At 39.3% G+C, this 14,530-nt stretch overlaps 2 protein-coding genes across 2 annotated transcripts in view; both read right to left on the bottom strand.

Moving 5' to 3' along the window:
• Mkx (mohawk homeobox) overlaps positions 1 to 14,530 on the bottom strand; it is a 202,030-nt gene that overhangs the window by 102,235 nt on the left and 85,265 nt on the right. The gene's annotated exons all lie outside the window — the stretch shown is intronic.
• On the bottom strand, positions 12,249 to 13,558 carry LOC130886200 (keratin, type I cytoskeletal 18-like). The gene has a single exon (XM_057788130.1). It carries the CDS (start codon positions 13,556 to 13,558, stop codon positions 12,374 to 12,376), a length of 1,185 nt encoding a protein of 394 aa, XP_057644113.1. The 3' UTR covers positions 12,249 to 12,373.

Raw genomic sequence — 14,530 nt, 5'->3', positions numbered from 1 at the left:
TAGAAGAGTGACAAACAAAATCATTTCCCCTGTATTTGCCTCAGCCATACACAACATACTCCCAGGGGCCAGGTCTGGGAAAGCATCTTTCTTAATAATGTTTTCTTTTCCTTTTACTTAAATGCAATTTTAAAGGATTACTTATTTATGCATGTGTGTGTATGTGTTCATGTTTGTGTGCACACATTGATTCAGATAGTCAAAGAGGCCAGAAGAGTGTTTCAGATCTTCTGGAGTTGGGGTTACAGGTGGCTGTTAGACACCTAAGCATGAGAGTGCTTCGAAATAACTCAGGTCGTCTGTAAGAGCAGCAAGGGCTCTCAACTACATATCCCTTTCTCCAGCCCCTAATGATGTTTTCTTAGGCTGATAAGGCAAGTCCAGTTGTTGCTTCATTCAGTCTGGCCACTTCTTGGCTCTTCCTTTGTCAGAAGTAGCTTCACCTGCTTCTGTGAGAGTTCTCACATGAACCTGAATGATGCTAAGATATACGCAATGAAAATCAACATCTACAGGAGTCATAAAGCACAAGTTTAGGTCCTGACATATGCATATTTTGAAAACTCAGAATTAAGTAAACAATGTCACACATATTATTACATCAGGGTTTTCCTCTTCCATCTGTGTAACACTTGCTAGATTTTGAGAACACTTAAAATAAGCTGATGAACTGGCACAGGTCCCCGAACCACAGACTGTTGAGTTGTTTCAAACCTTTTTCCTGAAAGCATTTTTCACTACTAATCAGTTTCCCAGATGCACGGTTTCCTGGATGACTGAGGCAATCTCCCAATTTCTACCTCTTTCCTACACAAGGAGCACAAGCCTGCCTACTGCCTTTTCTACCTTGGCAGACTTCATTCCTGCCTTGGCATTGGTCTTTCAGCCATCCATGCCTCTGCATGCATAGTGTTTTAGGAACAAAAACATTTGAGAAAACTGGACTACCCCAGTCTTGCTGTCCCAGCATCTGATTCCTGTCTTCACCTGTGGAAATGGAGTAAAAGCAAACTCTTCATTTGTTTTAAATGTTTGAGGCTGGGTGAGAGGTCTACTGTCACCACTTGTTGACTTGACTTGTCTGGTCCCATGATCTAATGCCCTTCCCTAGCAGGTGTGGAGTCATGGCTGTGGCCTTTCAAGGCCAAGGTCAGTCAGGAAGCTAGCAAGCTTCCTACTCCTATTTCCATGAAGATTGTGTGTGTGTGTGTGTATACACAAGCACTCACATGCCAACACTGTCATGTGCCAGAAAGATGGTGTGCAGTCGCCATTAGCCTGTGAGTCTTGATGAGTCTCAGAAGGGGGTAACTCTACTGACATGCCCATAATATGTCATTACACGGATGTGTGATGTCCTTCTATATTTTATGTGTTGCTTTTATTGATTAATGAACAGAGCTGTTTTGTCCAATAGCTTGGCCAAGAGGAAAATCCAAAGAGAGAGAGAGAGAGAGAGAGAGAGAGAGAGAGAGAGAGAGAGAGAGGGCAGAGTCAAGGAGAAGCCATGTAACGGTCAAAGGAGACAGACGCTGGACCCTTACCAGTAAGCCACAGCTTCTTGCCGATTCACGGATCAATAGAAATGGGTTAATTTAAGATAGAAGAGGTAGGTAGGAATACACCTATGTTACTGGCCAATCACTGTTGTAATTATTATAGTTTCTGTGTGATTATTTGGGTCTCAGCAGCCAGAAAATGAATGAGCAGTCTCTGCTTACTAATGGTGCCAATGTAGATCAACTACATCCACATAAAACCTGAGAGAGCTTGTGAAGGAATTCTAGACACAAAAGAACAGAGTTAATCATGGCTTTTTGGTAGCAGTAATTTCTCTGGTGGGCTCTGTTTGCTAGAGGTAAGCAGAGGTGTGGTTCCTTTAAGAGAAGGCTTCCTGACTCAGCAGCAGCAGGAAACAGCATGACTCCTTTAAGAGCCAGCTTCCTGGTTCATGCTGGCAGTACAAACGGCTTTGACTTTTTCCCAGAAGTCCTGTTACTAAGCACTTAAATGGGGTCTGTGAGCAGCACAAATTGCTTAGTGGTGACCCTGGAGCTGGGGCAGTGAGCATGTCTTACAGAGGCAGTGGACATACCTCCGCCATGGTGGATGGGACAAAGCCAACAGGCAGGGCTGCAGAGTTGGTCCTACCCATGTCCATTTACCATTAAAAAAAAAAAAAAAAACTGCTCCTAGTCAGAAAATGATTTCAGATATGCAACAAAGAAAGATTCATGCTGTGGGAACTCCTTCAGCCAACAGCCTTTAAGATACCAGCCGACTTGGGCACGGTTTAGTACTGTAGATGTAGCCGTAAAGCTTGCGCGCGCTCTCTCTCCTGGCTGCTGTGTTCGGTTCCCCTTTCTCGTTCATGCAGAGGACTGTGATCTACCCCCAAATAAATAGCTCTTTATCACCCTCAATTCTGAGCTAGTGTGGAATTACTTTATAGCATCCATCTTCACCTGGCGCCCACGTGAATCCTAGCATGGATGCCTACTGGAATTGGACCAAAAAGGCCCAAAAGGTCAGCAGCACAGAAGGTCTCCCACTCCTGCCCACCTTGGCTTGATTTCATCTACTAAGTAGCTTTTTGCCAAAGCCCCACCAGAGTGGAACCACTGTGTAGTGACTTGGTAATTTCCCGGGCTAGCGCATGCTCTCCTCCTTCCCCACCACAGGGCAACTTGCATAGCTTCTGGTTTGTGTATGATGCATGTTCTGGGCTCCTTGATATTCTGGCCACAAAAATCTCTTTCCATGTACAGAATTACTTTAATTGTTCTGAATTTTTTAAGCAAAGCATATTTGTCAGTATTTAATCAGGCACCAACACACAAAACCAAAGCAGTGCAAACAGCCCCATACTTCCACTGGTCACGTCTCTCTTCCATGCCACTGCAACTGCGACACCTGCTGGCAATAAAGATTATTACACCTACAACAATTTACTGAAATGTAGCAAAGGTAAGTAAATTAATAAATTTGAAAGTTATACAATGGCAGACAATATTATCATTCATAAATTTAATAACCTATTTGCTTATACTATGGATGGTATCCTGTGAGGCTTATATGGTTTTTCTGATACATCCATTTGTTGGATATTGGTACTTAGCTTTATTTTTCATATTGTATTCTTAAGAAAATGGTTTGATAACAAAGTCAAGAGGCACTTTTGGAAATGACACAGTTTTTACAGACTAATAATGAACAGTTGTCTGACAAGATTAATACCATCAAAAATCAAAAGTTAGCTGAAAAAATTAATACTATTGAAAAGGATAACCTTAATTTGACAGACAAAATTCAATCCATGTTAAAGAGTACTGAGAAATTATCTGAAAGAATTCATACTGTTGAGTTTGATAATCAAAATCTGTGAAAAAGTTATGATAGGTTAGCAGATAGAGTATCTCTCCAGAATGGCAATCTGCATGCTATCCAAATAATCTCCAAGGATGAGGTGTTATTGTTAAAGGAAAAACTTCATATCTTGGAATCACATGTGCCGAATGAGGACCAGAGGCTAGGTGCATCAGTGAGATCACTAGAAACATATATAGGCTAAAAGATTCAGGTTTTACAAAAGACAGTAGAAAAAAGATTTGAAATGATTGAGAAAATTATCAGAGCTGATGAACAGGGAGAGGAGGTATAAGGACAGGATTTAATATTACCAATATGTGTCAGTGTCAGAGATGACTTACTTACTCAGGGTTTTAGCTTCCTACCCTGTAATCACCTCTGAAAAGGCATCAAGGTCTAATGCCCTAAAGGATCCAAAGAATGTAGATGGAAACCTGTAGGTATGAGTGAGCTAAAAGCAAACAGTCGTATCTTATAGCTTGCATTCACTATTTCTAATGGAGGTGGTAAAGACATGGGCTTCCACTAATAAGGCTATCCCACATTGTACAGTTCTAGAAGACAGGTCAAAACTACCATAGAAATGCTATTAGAAGAGACAAAAAATTTAGAACAACAGGGAAAAGCAAAAGGATTTGAAGCTTCCCAAGATCAAATTCTTGGCAAGGCCCTTATGCTGACCCACAGGTTCAAGCTCTTTACAATGAAAACATCTTGTCCCTATACCACACAGTACCCTTAAATGCTTGGGACAGGATTCAAGAACTAGGAAAAATAATTGAATCATATATTATGGTTAAACAGGGCCAAAGAGAACCCTTTGGTGACTTTTTACAAAGATTAACTAAGGCTGTACCAATAGGACTAACAGATCCAGAAACTAGATGAGTACTTATTGAATCTCTTGCTTTTGAAAATGCTAACTTAGAATGCAAAAAAGATACTTGGACCTTTAAAGGTTATATCATCCCTCAATGGATGAATGGATGGATCCTGCATACAATGAATGTTGAGACATTTGACTATAATACTGAGACTTGGGTAGGAGAAGCAATTTCTAAAGGTATGAGAAGACATCAAAATGCCAAATGTTTTAATTATGGTAAAGTAGGACATCTGAAAAGGGATTGCAGACAAGGAATTTCTAGAAATAATGTCTCCTCTGGGAATGGCAAAAATAGTAGGTCTCAATCTTATGGATTATGTAGGAGATGTGACAAAGGCCAACATTGGACCAATGAATTTAGATCAACAAAAGACAGACAAGGAAACCTGATACTATCAGGAACTCGTTGGAGGGGTACATGCAGGCCCCCAAGTCAAATGTTGTCCAGTCAATCCCAGTCACTATGGAGGACATGTCTCACTAGGAAAAATTTAAAAAATCCATTGCCTGCTGTAAAAAAACATACTGTACTGGATGATGGAATAAACATAGAGGATGAATAAAAAATTTCAATAGGAAATAGAAAACATATATTTTGGAAGATTTTTATAAATGATCAAAGATCAAAGTGAAAAGTGCATATAAACAACACTGTAACTGAGGGATTACTGGACACAGGTGCAGTATGTGACTATCATTACTCCAGAATCTTAACATCCAAATTGGTCTCTTCAAGAGGCAGATGTTCAATTCTTAGGAATTGGAACCCTATCTCAAGTGAAATAAAGCATGAGATGGATTGAATGCATATGGCCGGAAGGAAAGAGAGGTAGGCTGAGGCCATATGTGGCTAACATCACAGTGAATTTATGGGGTCATGACCTGCAGCAACAATGGAATACCAAGGTTAACATTCCTGCATGTTATGGATACTATAAGGTACCATAAACAAAGAGTACCATACATTCTGGATGTACAAAAACATGAAGCAACTAGCAAACATTTAGAAGTACCAATGGCCTTTAAAATGGTTAGCCGAGAAAGAAATATGGGTTAAACAGTGGCCTTTAACAGAAGAGAAACTACAGGCTTTAGAACAGTTGGTATAGGAGCAACTAGATGCTCACCATATTAAGGAATCAAGCAGCCCTTGGAATTCTCCTGTATTTGTTGATAAAAAGAAATCTGGAAAATGGAGAATAGTGACAAATGTAAAAGCTGTCAGCAAAGTAATTCAACCTATGGACCCTCTACAATCTGGACTTCCTTTGTCTTCCCTATTGCCTAAAGATGGGGTCTTATAGTTATTGACTTAAAAGATTTTTTCTTCACTATACCCTTACAAGAAAAGGACAGAGAAAAATTTGCCTTCACAGTGACTACTTATAATAATTCTCAGTCTAATAGGAGATATCAATGGACTATCCTCCCACAGGGAATACTTAATAGCCCCACACTGTGCCAATACTTTGTAAGTCAGCCATTGGAAATACTATGAAAACAATTTCCTAAATCGATAATTTACCATTACATGGATGACATTTTGCTATCTGATTCAAATGTAGATACTTTAGAAAGAATGTTTGAAGAAGTAGAGAAAGTTTTGCCTAAATGGGGATTACAAATTGCTCCTGAAAAAAATGCAAAGAGGAGATTCTGTCAACTACCTAGTTTATAAAATAGGGTTATAGAAAGTTCGAATAGAGAAGGCACAGATTAGGAGAGATGGATTGTGTACTCTTAATTACTTTCAAAGTTAGGAGACATTTCCAGTCTACAACTGGCTGTTGGAATAACACCTAATTCATTTAAACAAAATCTTAGATTGTGACAAAGACTTAAATAGTTCCAGGGAGTTAACAGCTGAAGCTGAGAAAGAATTAACTGTCATTAAAGAGAAATTACAGGAGGCATATGTGGATTGGGTAAATCCGAATCTTAATTGAACTCCAACTATATTACATTCCAGAATTTCCACTACAGGAATTTTAATGCAAAGGGAAGATATTTTCTTAGAATGGATCTTTTTAACCACATAAACCAAGTAAAAAATTAAAAACCTTTCTTGAAAAGGTCTCTGAATTAATTATAAAAGGAAAAATGAGACTTCCTCAACTAGCAGAGATTGTAGTGACTTTTTACTACTGGTGAAATTAAAAAGTTATGGGAAGACAATGAACTCTGACAAAGAGCTTGTGCAACTTTTTAGAAGAGTTTAATAGCAATTATCCCAAAAGTCATAGAATTAACCTTTTAAAGAGAACTACTTGGATTCTTCCCCACATTGTACGGGACACACCAATAACTGGAGCGTGTATATTCTATACTGATGTAAATACATCAGAAAATGCAGTTTACAAGGTAATGCAGAAATTGATCAACTATTGATTGGAAATGTGCTGAAGGCAAAACTTCATGTCAATAGCAAAGGTTTAAAGAAAGAGCTTTCTATTACATGGCAACCAACTAAGGAGATTTTAAAATATGTTCTACTTATAAACAAACACCACTACCTACAGGGAGTACCACAAAGGGTACTCAAAGGAATGAAATCCAGCAGATGGATGTGTTCCACTTTGCAGATTTGGGAAAATTAAAATATGTACACCACATCATTTATACTTATTCAGGTTTTTAATGGGCAACTGTTTGTGTTCAGAAAAGGCTGATTCAGTAATCATGCATTAATTAGAAGTTATGGTCATCATGAGTATACCTGCACAAATAAGGGCAGATAATGGTCCAACATATGTATCTAAGAAAATTAAGCAGTTTTTTGCTTATTATAATATAAAGCATATTACCAGTATATCAAACAATCCTACAAGTCAGACGGTTATATAAAAATCAAACCAAAGTATAAAAGACATGTTAAGAAACGTAAAAGGATAGAAAATACCCTCAGAATTAGATTGTATAATGCTTTATTAACCTTGAATTTTCTTAACACTACTGAGAAAAAAAAAACAATGCAGCAGTGAGACATTGAGTAATAGAAAAAATTTTGAATTAAATAAGCCAGTGTATTTCAAGGATATGTTGACCACACAATGGAAACCAGGAGATGTGCTACATTGGGGAAAGAGTTTTGCTCTTGCTTACACAGAAGAAAAACTATGGATATTTTCAAAATTAATAAAAATTCAGTTTAAAAAAGAGAAACCTCTGAGAAAGATAAATGACAGCTTATCCACAGAGATGACAATCATATAGGTGGCAGTGTTCTGTTCTTGTCTTTGCATGAAAATATTCATCTTCAAAAAGTTGAGAGACCTTGGATATCTAGATGGCTAAAGAAGAAAAGATAGCTATCTAGAAAGGATCACCAAGCAAAGAGAAATCTGACTTATGATGCCTTATCATCTGCATGGTAAAATTTGATTACCTGAACATGTATATAGCTCTACTTAAAAATCATAGCAGGCTTTGAAGTTGGACAATGGCTTTCCTTCTCTAAATTCAAGTATGTTGTTTAAAGAAAAAAATCAAAAACATATATAGATCCTCTTGGAAATTAGAAGCAAGCAAGATCACCAGGCAAAAGTTGGGAGCATGGAGGCAGGGGGAAGGGTGGAGGTAGGGATGGGGGAAGGAGAAAGGGGTAGAGAGAAGGGAGAAGGGAAAGACTGGGAAGAGCTTGGGGGAGTGGGAGGGTGGAGATGGAGGAAGAGCGGATATAGGAGCAGGGAAGAAGATATCTACATTAAGGGAGCCATTTTAGGGTTGGCAAGAGACTTGGCTCTAATGGGGATCCCAGTGTCCACAGGGATGTCCCTAACTGGGTCCTTGGGCAGCAGAGGAGATTGTGCCTGAACTGGTCTTGTCCCACTATCACACTGATGATTATCTCGAATATCACCATAGAATTTTTGTCCAGTGGAGTTAGAGACAGAGACCCTCATCAGAGCAACGGAGTGAGCTCCTAAGGTCCAGTTGAAGAGCAGAAGGAAGGAGAAGATGAGCTAGGAAGTCAGGACCGCGAGGCGTTGGTCCACCCACTGAGACAGTGTGCTTGATCTAATGGGAGCTCGCCAAAGTTAGCTGGACCCGGACTGAAAGAGCATGTGATCAAACCGGACTCTCTGATTGTGGCTGCCAATGGGGGCAGACTGAGAAGCCATCGATAATGGCACTGGGACCTGTTTCTACTGCATGTATTGGATTTTTGGGACCCTAGTCTATTTGGATGCACACCTTCCTAGGCGTGGATGTAGGGGGGAAGGCCTTGGACTTCCCACAGGCAGGGTACCCTGCCCTCTTTTAAGGAGGGAGGGGGAGGGAGGAGAGTTAGTGGGGGAGAGGGAGGGGAATGGGAGGAAGGGAGGAAGTGTAAATTTTTGAATGGAAAAATTAAAAAAATAAAAAAGAAAATCCATCCAGTACTACAGAAGAAAACATTTGTAAAGGCTTTTTCTGATAAGAAATAGCCAGACTATAAAAATCTTCTATGACTCAATAACTAAAGCTTAAACAAAATAAAAAATTCCACAAAAAAATAAATCGGAGTTTCTGTCTCATATCAGGAACCATCTGGTATGGGACAGAAAGAAGAAAAAATTTATGAAAAATTTTACTTTTCTTTTGGCCCTATCATACCTTTCATTGAATATATGTCTATATAAATAATGTTTAAGTTTTCCACAATGAACAATAATTTTTCCTGAAGTAATTTTTGAAGTATCCAGGAAGAAGATGGGTCTCCACAACAATGACTTCAGCTGGTTGATATGACATCATGATGTTGATAGCTCTGCTTTAAGACTGGTTTTGGGTACCAGCTGCTCAAGATGGTTCCAACTTGGTTAGCTGAAATGGTGCACTTTATTATAATGGTCTGGACAGAACTTCAAATAGAAACCTCAAAAAAAAGTATTGATTACTCAGAGACTATTTGCAATTATACCAGACAGTAATCTTGAAACTTAGCCATCATTTTACTTATACAGGATCCCATATAAAGAACATCACTCCCATAACAGCTGGAAATAATTCTAAAAGATGATGTCACCTCTCTCAACAAAGTTTGTCCTCAAGGTTAGGGGCATCAATTAGGGGTTGATGATAACTGCTATTGGGTTGGGGTTCAGGGTGGAAATTATGTAGGCTCAGGGATCTCTTTGATTAAATAAGGAAAATTGGATGGGATCATTGGTAGATTAGTGTTAGCTTATTCACACTTATAATAACAGTGAGTTATTAATATATAATAATAGTGAGTGAATACTTGTGAGCTATTATTTATAGGCAATTTATATTGGTATAAATTCTTGTATATTGTTACAAATTCAAAATATATTGAATATGCTCCTATATCTGTTTACAACATTTGTATACCTAGGCAAAGTTATTTTGTCATATTGTATACATGCATGCTTCTACCTCTGCTTAAGACATTTTGTATATTGATACTATTTTAGGATATATTTATCGTATTGCCCTATACATTTCGACCTCTGATCAAGATACTTGTACATTTATTACATTTTGAGGTCATTGCCCTCATTTGCTGCACAATTGTTTAAAAATTGTTTAATATTATAATATAAAGTCTTAGTCTTTAAGCTATATAGTTAGTAAGAATTATAGGCCAGTAGTCATCCATGTTTGTCATACTTTTAGTTAGACTAATCAGGTTCTCTAGATACATAGAGGTTGTATTTCACATAGATAGGTAATCTTCAATCATTCAAAGAACTGTAGAAAATGGCATTAAAATATATTAGGGTTCTGTTAATGTGAACACTCCACTTGGAACTTGTTTTCTACTTGGTAAAACTAGACTTTGGACAAAGAACTGCCCATGCCTAGGCCACTAACAAAATTCATGGTGTCCTGACAGTACAAACATGATACAAGAAAAAAGACTGTCATAGTAAAATTACATATAACAAAGCAGTTATCAAGCAAGAATTATAGTTACAATATTTATATCTATTTTCTTTTATTAAAACAAAAGAAAATTATAACTATAACTATCTATTCTTCAAATCCATCAAAGACTCCAGAAGGATGTACTATTACCTAAGTAAACAAGAAGTAAGCAACTTCCAAAACTCTAGAAATGACAGAGACATCTCACTGTCTGGACAGTCACCCGAAGTTTTTTTGTACTGTTGGGGCATCCATCTTCAGCCTACAGGCCCATAGTATCCAGCAGTCTTTTCCATGAAGCAGGAAATTTCAAAGACAGTTCAGTCACTTTCTTTTGTATTCTGCAGAATGTCTAGCAGACTCTTACATGAATCAGGAACCCCAAAGGACCATTTCACCTTTAGGCAAGTTCAGCAGTTCTCTCTCTGTGGGTCCTTTATGTCCAGTTTATGCAACAGTCCAGGCAAGAGCAGTTTCTTGCCCAAATGGCTAACCAACTCCATAAGGAGCCTCTTCGATGCCCATCTTCCTCTTGAAGTAGATTGGTGCTGCCAGGAGCTGATGTGTCTCATTGTCATGAAAAGTCCTGTGCTATTAAAACATTTTTAAAGCCATATTCTGCAGTTTTTGAAAGATATGAAGAATACCTATCTGAAATATATTTTTGCACATCTAGAAAATCTAACTAACATGACTAGAAGCTTGACTATTATCGATGATTATCCATTAACAACATATATTTCCTAATTATACATTACATTTTAAAATGAACTACACAGTCACAATACCTTAATCAAGATTAGAAATATGCATATAACAAAATTGACCTTAAACTTGTATCAATAAATCAATATTTATACTAATGCAAATTATTCATCTCTATATCAGATGATCATCATTCAATGTAAAGAGAGAATGATTTAATGAAGTGGGGTAGCTATACTTATTTTTGAATATAAGAGTAAGTTTGGGAATATAGAAATGAATTATGCTGGCCTAGCAAAGAGATGGTAAGCCTTTCTTTCTTGTTTAAACAGAAAAAGGGGAAATGGTGTAGGGAGTCATTCTGTATTTGTATTGCTTTCATTGGTTGAATAAAGAGACTGCCTTGGCCTTTTGATAGGGCAGTCCTTAAGTGGGTGGAGTAGACAGAACAGAATGCTGGGAAGAAGAGAAGTATGGCAGACGCCATAATTCTCCTGCCCAAGGCAGATGCTTGTTAGACTCATGCCAGTAAACCATAGTCAAGTGGTGATACACATTAATGGAAATGGGTTAATCAAGTTGTGAGAGTTAGCCAATAAGAGACTAGAACTAATGGACCAGGCATTGTTTAAATGAAAAAATAAAGAAAAAAGGAAAAAGACTGTCAAACCTTACCAAGACAGAGTAAAGTGGTTTTGAAAATTTTTTATGCCTCTGAAAATGCTCTGTCAGTTACTCTAGCTGGTTGCTCCAATGTTACAAATGAGACTTTGGGCGATTGCCCAGGTGGCCAGTTGTATCTGTCATTTATTGCACATTTTGGAAGTTCCTTGATTGCACTTCCTGTTTACTCAAGTAGTATTATTTTCCTTCTCAGGTCTTCTACGGGGATGAAGACTAGGCAGTTGTATTACTTTCCTCTCATGACTTGGCCAAGCTATTTCTAATACAAGACTTAAACTTCTTCAGATAGAATAATTATTGAAACATTTAGCATATGTTTCTTGTTTGATATTGTTTATGCTGATTAAAATCTAATTTTTAAGTTTGATATTTGTTCTTCTTGTACATAGCTTTGTATTAGGCTTAGAACTCTCTTATTTTGACAAAAGGGGGAGGTGCTGTGGAAACTCTCTCAGCCAATAGGCTTTAAGATAGCAACCCACTTGGATTTTTTTTTTTGAGCAGGAGATACCAATTTTATTATGCTTTCGCCTGTGCCTAGGACAGTCATATCTCCCCCTTCATCATCTTTTAGGTATTTTAAGCACCCAGACTCTTCCTCGCCCATTGCCCCATCCATGTGAAACCCCTTAGGTCAAGAGACATCTGTCTGACCCAAGATGGGGTGGTAGACTCAACATCATGTGCACAAGCAGGAAGACTGCCAAGGAAGACCCAAACTTTTATTGGTTCCTTGGTCCCCAGGGGTAGCTTCCTTCTCAGCCTTAGTGCCTCAGAACCCTGGTGTCATTGATCTCGGACACCACTTTGCCATCCAGGACCTTGCGGGTGGTTGTCCTCTGGACGGTTTGCATGGAGTTACTGGAGTCCAGGGCATCGCCTGAGACTGAAGTCTTCGCCATCTTCCAGCAAGCGGCGGTAGGTGGCTATCTCAGACTCAAGCTTGACCTTGATGTTCAACAGGGCTTCGTATTCCTGGGTCTGGCGCTGCCCCTCTGCCCGGGTTTGTGCCAGCTCTGACTCCAGATGCAGAAGGACGCCCTTGAGCTGCTCCATCTGCATGTTGTATCGGGCCTCCACGTCCCTAAGGCTGTTCTCTAAGCTGATCTTCTGATTTTTCATGGCATCTAGGTCAATCTCCAAGGCCTGGAAGGTGCGCCTCAGGTCTGTGAGTGTAGTCTCAGCATCTCTGATTTCCGCATACTGGGTAGTGACCACTGTGGTGCTCTCCTCAATCTGCTGGGACCAGTACTTGTCTAGTTCCTCACGGTTCTTCTGAGCCAGCTCCTCATACTGGGCCCGGATATCAGCCATGATCTTGCTGAGGTCCTGAGATTTGGGGGCATCCACTTCCACGGTTAATCCAGAACTGGCAATCTGGGCTTCCAGTCCTTTGACTTCCTCCTCATGGTTCTTCTTCATGAACAGCAGTTCCTCCTTGAGGGCTTCGATTTCTGTCTCCAGCTGCAGCCTCGTGATGTTGGTATCATCCACCACCTTTCGGAGTCCGTGGATGTTACTCTCCACAGACTGGCGCATGGTCAGTTCTGTCTCATACTTGACTCTGAAGTCATCAGCAGCAAGACGAGCATTGTCGATCTGCAGGACGATGCGGGCATTGTTCACAGAATTCCCAAAGATCTGAGCCCTCAGGTCCTCAATGGTCTTGAAACAGTGGCCCCAGTCCCTGACGCCCTGGGACCCCTTTTTCTCCAGATGTTCCCGGATTTTGCTCTCCAGTCTCCTGTTCTCGGTCTCCAGTCTCTTCACCCTGTCCAGGTAGCTGGCCAGGCGGTCGTTCAGGTCTTGCATGGTCTCCTTCTCGGTCTGGATGCCACCCATCCCAACCAGACCTGCAGACCCCACGGAGCCACCCCAGACGCTTGAGGAGCGGGCCATGGAGATCCGGGAACCGGAGCCCCCAGCACCTGCATAGATGCTGGCCGCGCTGCTGGCAGGCCGGACCCGCTGGCTGGGCGTCCGCACAGATCCCAGGGACCTGTAGTTGGTGGAAAACGTGGTGGAGCGGGTGACGAAGCTCATGTTGTCTGGAGAGGAGAGCGAAGCAAGAGACCGGGACAGGGGTTCCGACGGCCGTGGATTTTTTTTTTTTTTTATATTATAAATGCAGCTATAAAGCTTGTATGCTTTCTTTCTCAACTGCTGGATTGGGTTCCTGTTCCCAATTTGTTCAGAGGACTGTGATATGTGAGTCTATCCCTAAATAAATGACCCTTTATTATACTCATTTCTTAGCTAATGTGGGATTACTTTATAACATCCATCTTCAGATTCAGACAGAAATAAATCTCTGAATATGTCATAGTACATTTAAAAAATGTGTGTAGGCTTGGGGAAAGAGAGAAAAATGAGTATAGGAATATAAAACAAAGCCTTTAAAGAGACAGTAAAAGTAATATAAAAGAGTATTGGCAGTCATAGATTAAAGGAGTAAAGGTATTAAATAATAAAAAGAAATAGAGTAAAGAAGCCATGTAAAGATGGAATGTACACAGAGAGTCTGAATTATGTATACTATGTGTTTTCTTTAATTTTTTTTAACTGTAGAGAGATACTTGATTCTAGGCACTGCTATTTTAAACCAACATATATATTTTAAAGGTATCTTATTTTCAAAACTTGAGTCTAAGGATATTACTTTGGAAAAGAGGTTCTGCTTTTGTTCCCACAGAAGATGAGAACCTGTGGATTTCTTCCAGGCTAACATGGTTTGATGGAATAAGACCCCCCCACACACACAAAGGTCTCTGTGAACACTAAAAATACATCACCCAATAAGCAGTAAGAAGCAGTTTGGAGAAAACTATGCCCAAATTCCGTCAATGATTGTTTATAAATATTTTCATTTTAAAAGTGTTGGTTATAAATGATTAATGGTCAAAGTCAATTATAAAATATAATAAGGGAGATACAATACATAGAGATGAATACTTTACATTGATATTGTTGTTGGTCTATTGACATAATTTTTATTGATTTTTTTTAACTCTACAT

This window comes from Chionomys nivalis, chromosome 13 (assembly GCF_950005125.1).
Source record: "Chionomys nivalis chromosome 13, mChiNiv1.1, whole genome shotgun sequence".
NCBI lineage: Eukaryota > Metazoa > Chordata > Mammalia > Rodentia > Cricetidae > Chionomys > Chionomys nivalis.
The sequence above is the reverse complement of the archived record's forward strand: the minus strand, read 5'-3'. Positions and strand labels throughout refer to the sequence as shown.